Genomic DNA, 18256 nt, shown 5'->3' with positions numbered 1-18256 from the left:
GGCTTCCCAAGGAACCATAATATACAGAGGTGCAGGAGGAAGAGTCCCAGGCATTTTGGCCCATACCTCATCTAGTACACTGTCTTTGTCCCGGCAGACTGCAAGAAGATAGATGGATGCTCTTAAGACCACACGTGGAGGGTGTTCACCCTGGTCCTGCAGAGATAGGAGGAAGCTTTGCACAGCCACAAATAAGTCTGCCTCTGAGACAAACCTGTCAACCAAAGAGAGTCTGAATGAGAAAGGCATAGATAGCTGCCCTGCCTTGCCACATCCTCCCTTAGCCACTGTCATTCTGCTCCAGCATGTCCACAGCTTAATGACACCTTGCACAAACATGGCATATATACCTCCAAAGCATTATCACATGCACAACAAACAGGTCTATGCTTTGTACGAGGCTCTGTTAGGGACCAGAGACTCCTCACTCACACCTAGAAGGTGAAACATCGGCCAGCTGGGCCAGTATTACTCAAAAGAAGAATGCTATTTCTGGGGTTAAGAAGGCCCTGCTCTGGCAGCCAGGCCACTCCTCTCTTCCTGTACTAACCATTAAACATTTGTGTGTTCAATTGGTTACTTCCTGGGGTAGGGAGACATCTGTGCTTGTATATGTAAGGGAGATGGGGATAAGAAGGAGGCTGATTTTTCACTACATATCTTTTTATATCTTAAATTTTTCTACCATGATATGTCCAACCTATCAGATTAAGTACCAAAAATAATTTTAAAATGGATATACTAAATGCAATGTGGTATCTTAGATTCTTCCTAGAACAGAAAAGAAACAATAGAGGAAACACAGACGAAATCTGAATAAAGTTTAGTTAATAGTATTGTACCCTCACATACATGGTCAAATGATTTTCAACAAGGGTGCCAAGACCACTCAATGGCGAGAAGGCAGTCTTTTCAGCAAATGGTGCTGGATGGTGCATGGATATCACATGCAAAAGAATGAAGTTGGACACTTACCTAACACAATATAAAAAAATTAGCCTCAAATGGATCCACACTTAAATGTAAGACTTAAACTATAAAACTCTTGGAAGAAAATATAAGGTAAAAGTTTCATGACATTGGATTTAGCAACAATTTCTGGGAAATGACACAAAGACACAGGCAACAAAAAGAAAAATAGACAAACTGAACTTTGTAAAAGTTTAGAAATTTTGTGCATCAAAAGACACTTTCAACAGAATAAAAAGGCAACCCAAAGAACGGGAGAAATTATTTGCAAATCATACACCTAATAAGGACTTAATATCCAGAATATATAGAAAACTCCTAAACTTCAAGAATAAAAAATATCAGTATGATTCAAAAATTGATAAGGATTTGAGTAGACATTTCTCCAAAAAAAAGATATACAAATGGCCAATAAGCACATGAAAAGATGCTCAGCAACACTAACCATTAGGGAAATGTAAACCGAAACTGTGAGATTAACAACTTCACATCCATTCGGATGGCTACTATCAGAAAACCAGAAAATAAGAGTGGAAATGATGTGAAGAAATCAAACCCCTGTGCATTGTTGGTGGGAATATAAATTGGTACCGGCGCTGTGGAAAACAGCATGGTATTTCCTCAAAAAATTAAAAATACTAGGTTTTACTTTGGAATGAGGAAAATGTTTGTTTTGGAACTAGATAGAGGTGACGGTTGCACAACATTGTGAATATAGGAAATGTCACTGAATTGTTCACTTTAAATGGTTAACTTTATGTTATATAAATTTTACCTCAGTACATAAATTTGTAAAACCTTAACAAAGAATAGTCCTTTGATTTTGAAATTTTAATAAATTATATAGCAATTCTTAAAACCAAAGTAAATCACTGAAATTTTTTTCTGTGCACAAACACCCTCAGGGATCACAAGGAATCCTCATTAGGATTCCAGGCCTGTCTCTCAGCACTATGACTGTCCACCTGTCTTAACCTCTCCACGCCAAGGTGTAAACAATCCCCTCAGTAATAAAAGCCATCTCTCACTTATGTGTCCCCAGTGCCCAGCACCAGGCTTGGAGAAGATGCCTCTGTAAATATTTATTAAATTGAACTAGGTCCCAGAACCCACCACCAGCCACCAGCTCTGAGCACTGACCTGTCCTCGTGGAGGTAGGCCAGGTAGAAGAGGAGCAGGAGGCAGTGCTGTCTCTGGCGAGCAGACCCCTCCACATACTGGCAATCAGACAGGAAGGCAAGGCTTTCAGGGCTCCTGCTGCTTATCTGGGGCAGCCCGTGCTGCAGGACCTCAGATACTGCAGAGAGTTCTGGGGAGGAAAAGGTGGGAGAAAGCCACACAGAGAACACAGAAGCACAGGTATGAGCCCGAGTATCTACTACTTGAAGAGCACTGCACGAGGTAGCAAGGGTACATGCAGGATAAAAGGAAATCAGAATCCCCTCTTCCTTTATGTGGTTTCAGCCAATCAGGAGAAACTAAAGGTGACACACATTCATTCATTCATTCATTCATCTGTTGGAGAAATGTTCACTGAGTGGCTACTCTAGGCCAGGCTGTGAGACACAGGCCCTAGCTCCAGGAGCTGGCAGCTGGTGGGGAAAATGGATAATGAGACAAGTATCTGCAGGACAGATGATCCATGCCATATTTAAGTTGGAGAGGAAGTGCCTAATGCTTCCTGACATGAGGAGAACAAGCTCAAAGAGGAGGAAACGGCGGGGGGGGGGGGGGGGGGGGTGTGAGCAGAAAACAGGCAGAGAAGGCAGGCAAGAGAGCCAAGGTGTTCAGAAGCCCAGAGGCATAAGAAGACTTGTCATGTTTACGGGGCAGCAAGTTCAGTGTGACTGGACCGTCAGTGAATAGATGTATCAGGAGTTTCAAAACAATGTGATGTGATTTGTAGCTAGACTGTGAAACACCTTGATTGCTGAGTAAAGAATTCAGATTTTGCCCTGGCTGGTGTGACTCAGAGGATTGAGCCCTGGCCTGAGAATGGAAAGGTCGCCGGTTCAATTCCCAGTCAGGGCACATGCCTTGGTTGAGGGCTGGGTTCCCAGCTGGGGGTGTGAGAGAGGCAACTGATCACTGTATCTCCAGCGCACCAACGTTTCTATTCTTTCTACCTCCTTTCCTCCCTCTCTAAAAATAAAAAATAAAGAAAAAAAGAACAAAAAAAGAACTCAAATTTTATCCTGAGAGCACATTCTTAAATTTCTTATGGAACTTCTGTTTCATAAAAGAAAGGATGTTTTAATACCAAAAGGATATGAAAGAAAGGGACCTCAGAGCTTAAACTTTGAATAAAGTCAACATTATGAAAAATTTACTACATGACCCTAATTTTCCACATTTCATCACAGACCAGAAAAAGCTCCATCACTGTCTAACACTATCCCACAGACTAATGTTTGGGGACCATGGCTGAAAGCCAGGGCAGTTAAGATGCTAAGATCTGGTTTTTAGATAGATCCTTCCAGCACAGGTACGGACTGGTTGGAGGATGAGAGACTAAAAACAGGGGGCCCCTGGCTGGTGTGGCTCAGTGGATTGAGTGCTGGCCTGCGAACTGAAAGGTCGCCAGTTCAACTCCCTGTCAGGGCACATGCGTGGGTTATGAGCCAGGTCCCCCGTTGGGGACATGTAAGAGACAACCAATAGATGTTTCTCTGGCACATCGATGTTCCTCTCCTTCTGTTTCTCCCTCCCTTCTCCTCTCTCTGAAAATAAATAAATAAAAATTTTTTGAAAAAAGAAAACAAAACAGGGGGACAAGTTGGAGGCCAAATTAAAGGGCCCATCCTGCAAGTGCAGTGGACCTAGGGCCAAGCAGAAGATGAAAATGGAGACTGTCCCACAGCAATGTGGTAGCCAGGTCAGGTTTCCAAATTCCAAGTTTAGTGCTTCTCCCACCAAAGCATACTATAAGCATTATGATGATAATGAAACTAATATCCTTGAGCCTCACATATCCACCTGTTCTCGCTTCTGATATTTTAAAGAAGCAGTCTGCCTGTAATAAGGTCTGCTGCCCTTCCTGGTACTCTGAGATTTGACAGCATCTCTGGGTCCAATGGGGCAGGTATGTGGAGTTTCTCATATTCTGACAAGTTTGGGAGTTGCCGGCAGTAGTGGGGCTGGCATTGGTGAGCGCAAGAAGCTGCTGTGATGCGGCTCCAGTGTGGCCTGAGACACCACCATGGCAGAAGTCGTTGTGCTGTTCTCTCTGCAGGCCCGACCACACCTGAACAGGCAAAGGGCTGCAGACCATGCAGAGAGGACTGGCCCTATAGTGAGAGAACTAGGAGCCAAGCCACGTTGGAAGGAATGGAAATGCTCACCTGGGCTTCTGTCTCTCTCAGCATGGTGTCTGAGGAAGACAAAAGAGAAAGAGAGTTTGGGGAGTGAGGGAGATGACAGTCTTCCTAAGTGTAAAAAGAAGAAACATGAGCAGCACCAAGTCTTACCCTAAAGGAAGATACGATATTTGTTGAATGAGTGAAATAATGGTTAAATTGTTTTATGTTACACCAAGAGAGAGGTCTAGGATAGAGGAACTCCTTAGGGCAAAGAACATGTCATGTCCCCAGCAGCATCCAGGCCTCCTCTGGCCTGTAGCAGAAGCTCACTGAATATTCAACTGAAGGAAAAACTGGGAGCTGCCAGCCATGCATTCTACATGGACTTCACCTACCTCACTCAGACCTCTGCTAAAATGTCACCTCACAGAAGTCTATCTAACGTGTACCTCCCTCCTCCATCACCCTCTACCCCTTGGCCCAGTTTTATTTTTTCATAGCACTTATCCATCCCTGACCCTGTACCTATGAGTTTATTGTCTGCCTCTCCTATTCCTTGGAAACAGGACTTGGTATGCCCAGCTCTATCACTGGAGCCTGGAATAGAGTCTGATACACAGTAGGTGCTCAAGGAATATTTCTTGAATGAAAAAAGAAATTAAACAGGCTGTTCAAGATATTTTGGGCAGGGGTCTCTGCAGGTAGCAAGCAGAAGACAAGATGTCTGGTCTGGGGAATGAAGCAGAGCGATGGCCGAGGGAGGACCTGGGCTTGATGAGTTTCATGGTCCTTCTCAACCCTTAACAGTCTAGAATCCTTGGATTCCATCATTTTCTGTTTCTATTATCTCACCTCCCTAGAAATCATGCAATAGTGCCATCATTCCATGATTCCATGGCTCCTCTGGGCAGCTTCAAGCTAAGGGATCTCATTATTGAACTGATTCACTACCCAGCCAAACAATAATGTATCCAAACTCTAAAAGACCACCACATATCTCATCAGTAGTCAAACAGCAGCATCTTACCTTCCTCAGATGGTGGTTCTGTCTTCTCTGGAGCTGAGAGGAGGTTGATGCACAAGTAGTAGAGGAAACTGGAACACACTTGGTTCAGGGCTGAGTGACTTAGAGGGAGAATACAAAGAGAGAAAAAGAGAGAAGATTTTGCTACTTTGGCCGGGACAGAACTATCCCTACCACGTACCAGAGCGTCACTGCTGTGTGCCACCGCGCAGTGAAACTCTAACCATGGCCCTGGTAGAGGTCTGGAGGTGGCTGCAGAAAGGGAACATGGAACCTGCTGCCCAGAGCTGTAACTTAGGCACTTGGCCCCTATAGGTATTGACTAAAAGATTGCTTAAAAGTAGACCTAGGAAAGCTACTAAGTTCCAATTTCATAAAACATACAAACAAAAAACTGAACCTCGGTCAGGAAAGGGGTGGGCAGTGCTAGGAAGAGAAGCAGCTGTTGAACCCAAGGCAGGCCCTCCAGGAGAAACACAGCCCACAGTGCACCTTCGAATCCTATTAATTTATTTTCTATTATTTTCTCCCAAACACTAGGTGTTCTACTCAGACACAGGAAAGCAGAACTAGATACTGTGCTGTGGTCACCCTGTGGGCTGTGGAGAGTAACAAATGTTACTTGGAACCTGCCAAGTACATGCAGAGGCAGGCAGCAAGTCATAAATGGGAAGGTAAAGAAAGCTGCTCTAGAAACCTAACAGGGCAGACTGAGGCAGCAACCTCTCTACTTTGAATAAGGGTCTCCTCAGGAATCGCTGGGCTGGCAGCAACTAGAGCATGGCTCTTTCCTGATGGACACTGCATCGCTTACACTCGGAGGGCTTCGGTTTCCCCACTTGCAAAATGAGGGGTTACATAAATGATCTCTAAAAACCCTTCTAGTTGTGATGTGATAGGTACCCATCCAATGATCACCTGGAAGGAGAACCCTTACCAGAACCAGATTAAATAAAAGCGGTAGAATCAAATCCAGCTCATATCACCAGCCACTGGATAACTCTGACACTGTCAACGCCCCCTCTCCTGTCTGGTCCTACGGCTAAACCACACCAGTCAGACGTTTCCACTTGTCTAGTCAAGGAGGATGCGGGCTCCTGGCCATTAAGTTTGTCTGAGACCATACATACCTCAGGCCACTGCAGAACCTGGCCTTCAGTTCCAGAGTTAGTCGTATGAAGGATGAGGCAGCTTGGGAAAAGTGGGAGGAAAGCAGAGAACAGTTTAAACCAGATGCATTAAAGGGATTACCAAATCTGGGTGGTACCAAAGAGAACTAGTTTTGAAGTCATGCAGACCAGGGTTCAAATTTTTCTCCATTAATGCCTAGTATTGCAACTCTAGAGCACTTATATAACTTCTCTGAGAATCATTTTTGTATCTCACAGTTCGTGAAACTGAAATAAAAGCAGGATTCTAAACAAGGAGGACATCAAGAGCTCTCACTGCGCCAGCTCCAGTGTTGGGGATAATCTCTATTCTGTCCTGGGGCTAAAGCATATAGCAAGGACTTAATCCCTCCAAGTTTCACAGCATCTTTCTGGGACAAGTTTAACCCATGACTCCCCTTGGGAGGGTGCACCCAGCTTGCCTGCTGAAAGGGCTCCTCCTGGCCCAGTCTCTCAGGGACCCAGGATTTCTCCACCCCCTACTCCAGGTCTCTGCCCACCTCTTGGCTGCCAGTGCCTGCTTCCCTCTTCTCTCCTGCAGGCTAGGCTCCTGGCCTGTTCTATCAGTCTTTATGCTGCATAGATCTCCCCATGCACAGCCTTTCTCTACAGCCCTTGCTCTCCACCACTGCCCTCCGGAGATTTACACATCTGAATCTTGGCCCTTCTAGCACACCAAGACTGGATCCCCTTGGCTCTTGGAGTATGGCAGGCAGGAAGAATAGATGAGAGGAAGGAAAGTATGTGTCAGCTGTCATGATGACTAAAGGGTACAGTCATTCAGGAAATCTGCATATGTTATCTCACTTAATTCTCATTATCATCACCATGTTCTAATTGACAACACTGAAGATACAAAAATTGATTTGCCCAATATCAATAAACAAGTAAGTGATGAAGTAAGAGTCCCAACCCACATGTGCTAATAACAAAGGTCCTGCTTTTTCCCCTCTTCCCCCCTGCCTCCCACCCCTTCCTAGAAGCTTCCATTCATACTTCCTGCATGGAATAGCTTCCTAAGGGTCTCCTGTGCTCTGCTATTTCCCTGGGAAGAACAAAGAGCCCTCCAAACTGTGACAAGAGACCCCGAGGATGATCCAGACCATCAATCAGAATGACAACAAAATGATGTGGCAACAAAATCAGAAGTTGGAGTGGTACAAGACCAAGAGCCAAGAAATGCAATGACCCCTAGATGCTGGGAAAAGCATGGGAAGGGATTCTCCTACAGCCTCCAGAAGGACCCAACCCTGCCCACACCTGGATCTTAACTCCTAAGACCAATTTTTGAACTTCTGACCTTCAGACCTATAAGACAATAAACTTGTATTGTTTTAAAAAAAAAAAAAAAAGGAAACCCTCTCAGAATCCCAAGTTGAATTTACAGACAACTGAAGAAAGCATTCCCTGGATTCCCTGGTCTCCCCAGGTCTGGATCCTGCCCCTCTCCTTCCCAAGGACCTCGCTCTGCTGATTACCCAGGAGTCTCTCTACTCCTATTCTCTAATCAGAGAAAGTCTAAGGAGGTAGGAAAACCCTTCCTAACTCCATGTGCCCCTCCAATTATACTCCCATTTCTCATCTCCCCCTCAAGCCAAATTTATCAAAAGTGTTGCCTATCTTGTCTCCACTGCTTTACCTTACACTCACTCTTTAATTCACTATAAACAGTCTGGTTTCCACCCCAACTGCTCTGGTCCAAGTCACCAAAAGCCGCCGTGATGCAAAGTCAACAGATATTTTTCAGCTGTCATCTTACTTGACTTCTGGCACTTCCTTGACACTCCTATCACTCCCTAATCCATAAAACTCTCTTCATTCGGCTTCCCTATTGTCGCACTCTTCCTTTTTACTTTCTAACTCTCCAACTGTTCCTTACCATTGAGTGTCCTTCAGAGCCTCCTCCTCCTCCTAACCATTGAATGTTGCTCTTAATTTAGTCTTGATCCCTTTGATCATCTCATTTTATCCCCTCACCCTTGAGGAATCTCACCTGTTCCTCACTAGAGAGAAGACCCCACAAGGACAGGAGTCTGTTTTGTTCACTGCTGCATGCACAGCCCTAGGATGATGCCTTTCATGTAGTAGGTGCCCAGCAAATATTTGTTGAATGAATTAAAGGCTGGATGCTCAAGACTTTTATAACTATAACTAAAGACCGCATCTTTCCCCAGACCGCAGACACATGGTCGATTACCTACCTGACATCTCAACTGGGACATTTCACAGGCATCTCACACTTACCCTGACCCAAACTTATCACATCCTCTATTGCCTGCTTAAACAACCTTTCCTCCTGTGAGCCTCCTCTCAATAAAAATACCACAGCCAGAAGCCAAGAAGCCAAGGCATCATCCTGAACTGTCCCCTCTCCCTCATGCCCTACATCCAACTGTTCCATGCCGCCAACACTGCTTTAGTACCTATCACCAACCTGAATTAATGCAAGAGACTAAACCACTTGCTCCCAATCTTGCCTCCCTTTAACTCATCATCCAGGATGCTCCAGAAAGGATTTTTCTAAAATAGAAATCTGAGCATATCACTCCCCTTCTTTAAGACTCAAAGCTCCTACTCCAAATTTCTCACTTGGCCAAAAAGTCCCTGCATGACTGAGTCCTGGCTACCTCTCCATGGTAGACTTTCCTCTGCATTCTCTGTGACAGGACAAAAGAAAAGACATTAAATGATAATGATATGAGGCAAGCATAGCACAGAGATTAAGAAAATAGGCTCTAGCCTTGACTGGTATGGCTCAGTTGGTTGGGCATCATCCTGCATAGCAAAAGGTTGCTGGTTCAATTCCCAGCCAGGGCACATGCCTGCACTGAGGTTTCAGTCCCCAGGCGAGAGACAACCACTTGATGTAGTTTTCTCTTTCACATCGATGTTTCTCCCCCTTTCTCCCTCCCTTCCTCTCTCTCTAAAAATAAATACTTTTTTTTTTTTTTTAAAGAGCCCTGGCTGGTGTGGCTCAGAGGATTTTGAGCTGGCCTGCAAAACAAACCAAGGGGTTGCTGGTTTGATTCCCAGTCAGGGCACATGACTGGGTTGCAGACCAGGTCCCCAGTGGGGGGCACACAAGAGGAAACCACACATTAACGTTTCTCTCCCTCTCCTTCTCCTTCCCTTACCCTCTCTCTAAAAATAAATAAAATATTTTTTAAAAAGGAAAGAAAATAGGCTCTAGGCTCATGTTCTGAGTTTGAATCCTGGGCATACCATTTCTGGTGTGAACTTGGGCAAGTTATTCAACCTCTCTGAGTTTCAGTGTGCTCATTCAGTGTGAAGGAGGATAATCATAGTACTTGTTTCCTAGGGTTTCTCTGAGAACTAAAATAGTTAATACATGTAAAGCACTTAAAACAGTATCTCACACATAGTAAAAATTTAATAAATGTTAGTTTTTAATTATTACTACTTTTCTCCTCCCCTGTTTTTGGCTATTCCCGCTGCCCATTCTCACCATCACTACCACTTTCTAAGGAAGATAAAGGAGATTCTTCCTCTGATTCCTGGGCTTATTCTGCAGATTTAAGTATTTATAGAATGAAAACTGGAGAAGTGGGAAAGGAAGGTTGATATTGTAGAGAAGAAAAATGACTAATGAGAGACAAAGACAAACAGATGCAAGATGGCCTGGAGAAGGATAAGGGAGTCCAGAGCCACTTGGGTTCAATTTTAGGAAGGCACTTCGGTGTTTAGCTAGATAGCAGCTTTCACACTGTGCTGCCACTCCCCTAGAAGGCATATGAAAGTATGTGGGGATGTTTTTCAGTTGTCACAATGACTGGGGGTACTCCTGGCACTCAGTGGTTAGACATAAAAAAATGCTAAACATTTTGTGAGGTCTGTGGGAACATGAAGTATGACAGTAACACGGGAAGAGGTGTGTTGCAGGCTTTGAACCAGAATCCCCTTGACACTTTCAGAGGATTATTAATAAATTTGAGAACTGCTTGTAAGGGCTTTGCTTTCTGGATGATATTCCCTTCCACACAACACGGGGCAGAGTGGATTTTGATTCTGAACAAATATGTAAACTTCCCCATTCACAGGTTATGGTCTTTGAGTATCTGAGCAGCTGCCTAAGGTGCCTGCCTCCCTCCCAACTGCCACACTTGCTTGCTGCCCACCGAGCTTCTTGGAGAACTTCTCTTTCATGTGGGGAACGATGAAAAAGAGGCTGTGTAGAATTGAGAGGAAAACTTCCATCAAGGGTGGGTGAGTGGCCTGCTCCAAGTGCCTCTGTAAAGAACCAGGGGTGAGAGCACGGTCCATTAGGAATGAGCCTCTGAAAAGAAAAACCATTAGCAAAAATGACATCAAATCTAAAACTGTAGACCAAGCCCCTTCATTTAAAGGAAACCTGAATTCACAAGCCTACATCCAAGGTTCACGATCCATCACTTAATAATGTGTATAAGGTACTTACTTCTCTGGGCCTCTCTATCAAAAAGAGTAAAAAATGGAGTAGCAGCTAGTCCTGCCTCCCAGAAACAAATGAGATCTGATATGTGAGAAATGCTTTCTAAATGATAATACAGAGTGACACCCATGTTTCTATTCCTATAGCCAGAGTAATAATATAGCTTACAAACTGCCTTCACATTTATTTTCCATGTAATCTGTGAAGAGAGTCATGAGACAGCCTGATGTAGTAGACAGGGCTCTGGATTGAGAGTAGAGGAACTTGGGTTCTAGCTGAAGCTCTGCACAAGGTCCCTATGTGTCCTTGGGTTATCCTCCGCCCCTCCCCACCCTCCACCTGCCATTCTACTCAGTGTCTCAACACCCTATCTGTAAAGATCTGGGACCTCAGAGACATGGTTCTTAAAGATATTGTTCCTTCGGTTTTTAACCAAGTGGTTTTTTTTAAACTTAGAAAATAAACACTGTGTGCAACACAGAAAAGTAGAAAGCAAGACTGATAATTCTATGACCTACTCTAGACTTAGCTCTAACCCTTTCTAAGTCTAGGAAGAAGACAGAGCAGATGAGGATATCTACATGAATTGCCCAAGTGTTACTGTCTGTGCGTGCCAGTCAGGGCCACTACCCATGGCTCCTGACAGTCATCAGCCTGCAGACCCTGGCACAATGGCTCACATCCTCCTCAAGGAAAAGAGGTTCTCTCCTGCCAGAACCGGAGGATGCCTCCCTGCTGCCACCTACTGTTCCCAAGTGGCCACCGCGACTAACAGGGACTCTTCAAAGGCGCACAGGATGTCCACATCTCAAACAGGACAGGACTCACTCAATGTCCGCTGGGCAGTTAAAAGCTCTGGACCCAGATCTCCCTAACACCTCCATCTTAAGTCAGCTCAAAATGAAGCTCTTCCAGAGTAGCCATCTCTCATTTTACAGAACACATATATGTGTTTCTTAATTAGTCTGGATCACAGACATTCACTGCTGGTCTTTACTATGCACAAGGATACATGGGTTCAAATCTCAATACCATCATGTACTTGCCTTATAACCATAGGAACATGACAATATCATCTTTAAATTGGGGAAATTATAGCATCCGTCTCACAGGGTCATTGGGATGATCAAATTAAGTAATGACTATAAACATTACCTACTTTTTATCAAGAGGCATCTATTAGTGTTACAATGAAACACTATGCTTTGTTGCTAAAACCAAAGGAAAAGTGGCTGCAAGAACAACCCTGCTAAGAACCTCAGAAGGTCCAGTTGAGAAGTCACTGCCTTGCATCTCTAGGTCCGGCTCACTCTCACATTCTTCTCCTCCCCAAACACCATTCTGTCCCTGGCTCAGGGGAACCCACCATCACCATGGGGACACAGAGGGAGTCACAGGCACTGAGAAGAAATTCTGAGAAGACCTCCAAGGTGTCTTCCTTCTCTGCGCTGGGAGCTGTGAATGGATTCTCCTGGGCCGAAGGGTCGCTCTGGAATTCCACAGCCAACCTGAGAAATCAATGTGTGAGTACATCCACTACCACCTGTGTAACGTGGAGGTTAGAAGCATCCTCCTAGAGGAATGCCTGAGTCCAGGATGCAGGGGAAGTATCCCTATCAGCAGATCCAGGGAAAAATCAAGAGGCTTCCGGGAAGGAGGGCCTGGTCCTTGGCTATCTCTCTGGCTGCTTGCTCCCCACCCCCCTCTCATAATATATGACTCCTACACTCTATGACAGGTACTTCCCTGAACACACCATCCTGTTTCCTGTTTCACATCTCTTTGCCTTTACATATGCTGCTCTCTCTACCTGGAATGCCTTCCAGGGATCTGTGACAACAATGAATTTCATGTATATACACAAAATGGTCTCTTCCCCAAGAGATAGTGAGCTCCTTGTGGAGCTAACCTGACTTACCTTTCTACTTCCACTATCTAGCACCAAGCCTAGGACATAGTGAATATTTAAAAAAAAACAAAAACAAAAAACCCCACTATAAATGTGAACTCAATTAACCCAACAAACATTCAGTGAACATCTATAGGGCTAGGTTATTTGGAAAGGGGAACAAAGCTGAATAAGACACAACTGTGTAACAGAGTAACACAAACTTCACCAGAGGGAATCTCTAGAACCTCCTACTCTTGCTTTGTGTCCTCAAACCTCCACACACTCCCTCCACAATCACACATATCCCCAACCCCCACCAAGCCAAAGTCCTCTCACTATGCAGCAAAGCACAAGAAATCAAGTGTTGCTTCTAGAACTTTATCGTTTGTCTGATTCCTTTCCAAGCCTACCCTCCATACTACTATTTCAGACCACAGAGGGCACCTCACCTGCAGGCATTTCTAAACGCCTCCAGAGTGCTCAAGAGAAACTTTCCCCTTCGAAGAATGGCCTTCTCCAAACCTCTGCTGGAGGCATGGCCCTGAGGTGAGAAGGAGAGAGGGGAATCTGTTGGTTAAGCACTACTCTGTGTCCCAGTCTGTGCGTTGAGGACCTCACATCTCCCCTCTCATACCGGAGACTGACATTCCAATACACCTAATACTTTCCAGGGGATCTGGTTATGTCCTCACCAATCTAGCCACCTAATAGACCTTTAGAAAATGGTAGAAGCGGGGACCCTTAACCATCTGTTTCCCTGTAAACCACAGGACTGGCTCTTCTTCTACTATATGCAGAAAGCTGTCACAGGCTGGTGGACATTGGCCTACCTGGCTGTAATGCCCACATTAATTGCTTCAAAACATGCAAAAATCACTACCCCATCAGATGTGAAGAACTTAATTTCTAAAGTTAATCCTCAAAGATATAATCAGTACTCACATTAACAGTATCTTTTCTGGTATTTTAAGTCTGTGGACCATTAAAAGCCCACAATTTGCCTTGCCTGGTGTGGCTCAGTGGATTGAGCATTGGCCTGAGAACCTCACTGGTTCAGTTCCCTGTCAGGGCACACGCCTGGGTTCTGGGCCAGGCTAGAGGCAACCAATCGATGTTTCTTTCCCTTTCTTTCTCCCTCCTGTACCCTCTCTCTAAACATAAATAAATTAATAACTCTTTTTTTTTAAATCCAACAATTCAACACATTGCAAATTCATCAGATTCTTTCTAAGATTCTAGTAAATCCAGTCTCAAATAATTTTGTGAGCATGTTTACCATACCTACTTGAATAATATGTAACACAAAATATGTAGTAGCCTTGGGTACAAACACCCTGAGATTTACCATCCAAAATAAGGTATTTGCTAGTTTTGAACTTTTAGAGAAAAATTATTTAATCCTTGTGGCTTCAGTTTCCTAATCTGTAAAAATAAAAATAGCAATTATTAAGCCTCACAGCTCTATAGTTAGGGGGAAAAATAATGTGTCATTGTAGGTATATGGGCATGGGAAAAAGTTACAAAGTGGCATACAAAGGTAAGGTACTTATCTCCTAAAAACACATTATAGCATGATCCCCAGACTGCAGTGCACTGACCAGGGACCTCTTGCTCAGCGGGGTCCGGGAGAAATCGGCACACCGGTTCAGCATGGCTTCAAGCAAAGACCGCAGTTCCCTGTACTGCACGGGTGGAGTACTCTGGTGGTCCTTCCTGTGTCCAGAGAGACAAAGGCAGGCTTAGGGCAGGCAAGGGTGCTCCAAGACATTCCCAGGCTCTCGGGCATGGGGGGCAATATGGTCGATCCGAGCACAGGTCCAGGATCTGCTCTGATAAAAATCCTTGCTCCAGCACTTATCTAGCCGCCTGACTTTGTGCGCATTCCTCATCCTCTCTAACCCTCGGTTTCCCCTTCTATTAAATGAGAGTTAATAGCACTTTCCTCATAGAATTACTGTATAATAAGATCAAGTCAGATAATGCATGTCAAGCACTTAGCAGCATGCTTAATAGATAGCAAGTCCTTATAAATGACAGTTATGACTATTATTATTGTGACTAAGGTTACAGTGGGTTTTTTCACTGAGAAGGGCCTGCTTGTGAGAGAATTGTTGTCTAGAACTCAAAGTACATCAAGAGATATATAGGGCCACTTTTTTCAAATTCATGATAAGCTCTTAGTGGGGAAGAGGGATCAAATTTGTCCTGTTACCTTACTGAGGAAAAACTGGATCAACAGGTAAATGTTACCAGGACCTAGATTTTATTTCAGCATAAGAAATAATTTTTTAAGGGTGACAACTCTGCAGAGGTAGAGGGGACTATCTAGGAAGAAGCGAGCTCCCTATTCTCGGAGATTATAAGCAGAGACTGAAAACTACTTTTGGTGAGTCACTCATGAGTGTGGGGTAAATGTGAAGAATAACACTTAGGGTCCATTTGAACCCTCATATTTTATAGACTGAGGGAAGGCAAAGGTCACTGACTAGTCTAATCGTGGGCCCCAAGAAGCCAAAGACCTGTTCCACCTTTTCACTTTACCTAAACAGAACTAGATGCATTGTCAACTGATGCTAAATAAAAAAGATGTTAAATGAATGAATGCATACTTGACAGGGTATAAGGTAGCAGTATTGGTTTCCTAGGGATGCTGTAATAAATTATCACCAACTGTGTAGCTTAAAATAACAGAAATTTATTCTCCCACAGTTCTGGGGGATACAAGTTTTGAAATCAAGGTGTTGGCTCCCTCTAAAGGCTCTAGGAAGAATCCTGTCTGGCCTCAGCTTCTGGTGGTTGCCCGCAGTCCTTGTCATCGGTTTGTATCTGCATCATTCCAATTTCTGTCTCTGTCTTCACATGGCCATCTTCCCTCTGTGTGTGCCTGCTACCAATCACTGGGTTTAGGAGCCCATACTGTATGACCTCATCTTAACTTATTTTAGAGAGATGCTATTCAACCCAGTGCAGTAACTAAGAAGAAACCTATGTTAACCTTCATCATTTGGGCTTTTCTGAACACTGAGAGTAATCTGTTGAACCTTCTAACAGGCAGTCTATAGTTAAGGCTTGACTTCCCCTTTCCTTCTTCATTTCTGGAAGCTCTAAGTTTCTATCCTACACTGACTGTCAAGCCCAGGTTCCACCATCTTTAAATTCTTTTCAGCAATTTTCTCTCCTTTTTCCTTGTTCCAGTTGTGCTTCCCAGAGACCCACCAAACCACTTCACTTCAGGGATGTTTATTCATCCCAACCTCACTGGGATTCATGCTCCAGATTTAGAGATTCGAACCAACAAAAGGACTTGGAAAAATACAATAAAAAATAAACTATTAAGCCTTTGCTGGTGTGGCTCAGTGGATTGAGCACCGGCCTGTGAATGAAAAGGTCCCTGATTTGATTCCCAGTCAGGGCACATGCCTGGGTTGCAGGCCAGATCCCCAGTGGGGGGCATGCGAAAGGCAACCTCACATTGATGTTTCTCTCCCTCTCTTTCTCCCTCCTTTCCCCTCTGTCTAAAATGAATAAATAAAACCTTTTAAAAAATTAACTATTAAAAAAACAAATCTAGGAAAGGACAAAGGGGGAAAAGAGACAGATAGAAGTCATTGTAATGTAAATGCTATTTTTTGTTTTAATTTTTCGAACCAACCTAGAGTCAAATCACAAAGTTTTAGCTATGGTTAAAGAAGAGACTATAAATATTAACAATCTTTATAATGCAAAATTAAAGGTACAGCTGAATGACACTGAGAAGGAGAAGGTGGAGAGGAAAGGGGAAGGGAAGAGTTGAAGAGCAAACATATTCAGCTAACCAAGTGGGGAGTCAAGAGATACCTCTTCAAGTTGAGGGAACAAACAATACAAGTTTCAACTATATTATTTAAAGTTTTGAAGACATAAAATGCTAACTAGCAAAAATGCTAAGAAAATGTAGAGAAGACAAAACAATGTAATCTAAATCTCAGTCTTCCTTACTGGCAAATCAATAAATAATGTCCTAAACTGACAAATAAACAGCATTATAAAATATCATTTAGATTTAGATTGATCACCAGAGTTAAAACCAAAATGAGTTAAAATTCATTTTCTTTAGGAAGTGAGAACAGAGGACTGTTCCATTTCATTATAAACCTTCTGTATAGTTTATTTTTTTTTCTAAATCATTTTGTGTTATGCTATTACAGTTGTCCCAATTCTTCCCCCTTTGCCCTCATGCACCTGTCCCACTCCCCAACTCCCAGGGTCAGTTCCCGCACTGTTGTCTATGTCCATGGGATATTCATACATGCTCTTTAACTAGTCCCTTCCCCTTCTTTCCACCATTATCCTCCGCTCCTCTCCCCTCTGGTCACTTTCAATCTGTTCCATGTTTCCATGCCTGTGGTTCTATTCTGTTCATTAGTTTATTTTGTTCATTAGATTCCTCTTACATGTGAGTTTTAACATAATGCTTTGTCAGATTTTTAAAAGTGAAAACATGAGGAAAAAAGTTACTATATAAATAAATACCGGTTTCCTCCATTATTTTCTTCCAAGATATCAAAGTCCATTGATATGAATAATAGGCAACATTTTTTTCCTCTTGGCAACATTTTGTCAGACATCACAGAATTCTCAGCTGCAGTAGCTCCCGGTAGCTAGCGGTATCCCAGCCAGTGAGTCCTTCTGGCTGGCCAAAACTGTCCAGAAAGCTGGGAACAATTTGCCATCTTAACCCTAGGTTCTCTAGTCTCACCATCCATTTTAACACTCTTTATTCATACACTGACTACCTATTAGTAGCAAGGCAAATATATAGCAGTGAAAAAACTCACGTGGTCCTTGATCTCTTACAGATTATGTTATAGTGGTGGAGAGGGTAGGGACAAAGAAAAAAAACACAAATGAATAAACAAGAACTACCAAATGTTTGGTAGGTGCTATAACAGCCTAACTAGTCAGTTAGGGAAGGATGCTCCGAATGAGACTTGAATGATGGAAAGAAACCAGTCATGCAAAGATTTAAGGGAGAGTATTTTAGGCAGAAGACACAATTAGTAGGAAGAAGTGGGGGAAAGTCTAGACTAAAACAAAAGACTGAGATTTTTTAAAAAATTACCGGTACATCGATGAAACAAATGCAGAATAAAAATGCTACTTAAAACATTCAGAAAATTTAAAAGAAGTCTTCCAAATTAAAAACATGAAAGCAGAATACTCAGTTTCCTTGGGTCTCTCCCATGTATATAGGAGGCATGTATGTTCCTAAACTTTGTTTTCTCCTGCTAACCTGTCTCATGTCCATTCATTAAACCAGCAAAAAAACTCTTAAAAGGTAAAGTTTTTCTTTCTGGACAGTTTTGGTGAGTAAGCCAGAAGGACTCACTGGCTGGGATGCTGCTAGCTCCCGGGAACTTCTACAGCTGAGAATTCTGTAATGTCTGACAAAATGTTGCTAAGAGGAAAAAAAGGTTGCTTATTATTCATATCAGT

At 43.4% G+C, this 18256-nt stretch overlaps 1 protein-coding gene across 1 annotated transcript in view; it reads right to left on the bottom strand.

Annotated features, from left to right (window-relative positions):
• MEI1 (meiotic double-stranded break formation protein 1) overlaps positions 1-18256 on the bottom strand; it is a 64809-nt gene that overhangs the window by 29414 nt on the left and 17139 nt on the right. Inside the window, exons 12-19 of the mRNA XM_054582549.1 lie at positions 14380-14494; positions 13231-13322; positions 12257-12398; positions 10598-10709; positions 6423-6483; positions 5296-5393; positions 2110-2278; positions 67-214 (exon numbers count right to left, since the gene is read on the bottom strand). Coding sequence (XP_054438524.1) covers positions 67-214; positions 2110-2278; positions 5296-5393; positions 6423-6483; positions 10598-10709; positions 12257-12398; positions 13231-13322; positions 14380-14494 — 937 coding nt within the window. The remainder of the gene's footprint in view (positions 1-66; positions 215-2109; positions 2279-5295; positions 5394-6422; positions 6484-10597; positions 10710-12256; positions 12399-13230; positions 13323-14379; positions 14495-18256) is intronic.

This window comes from Pteronotus mesoamericanus, unplaced genomic scaffold (assembly GCF_021234165.1).
Source record: "Pteronotus mesoamericanus isolate MK-2021 breed Mesoamerican mustached bat unplaced genomic scaffold, CSHL_Meso_final contig_702, whole genome shotgun sequence".
NCBI classification, from domain to species: domain Eukaryota; kingdom Metazoa; phylum Chordata; class Mammalia; order Chiroptera; family Mormoopidae; genus Pteronotus; species Pteronotus mesoamericanus.
Note: the sequence above shows the minus strand (reverse complement) of the source record. Positions and strands in the feature narration are given on the sequence as shown.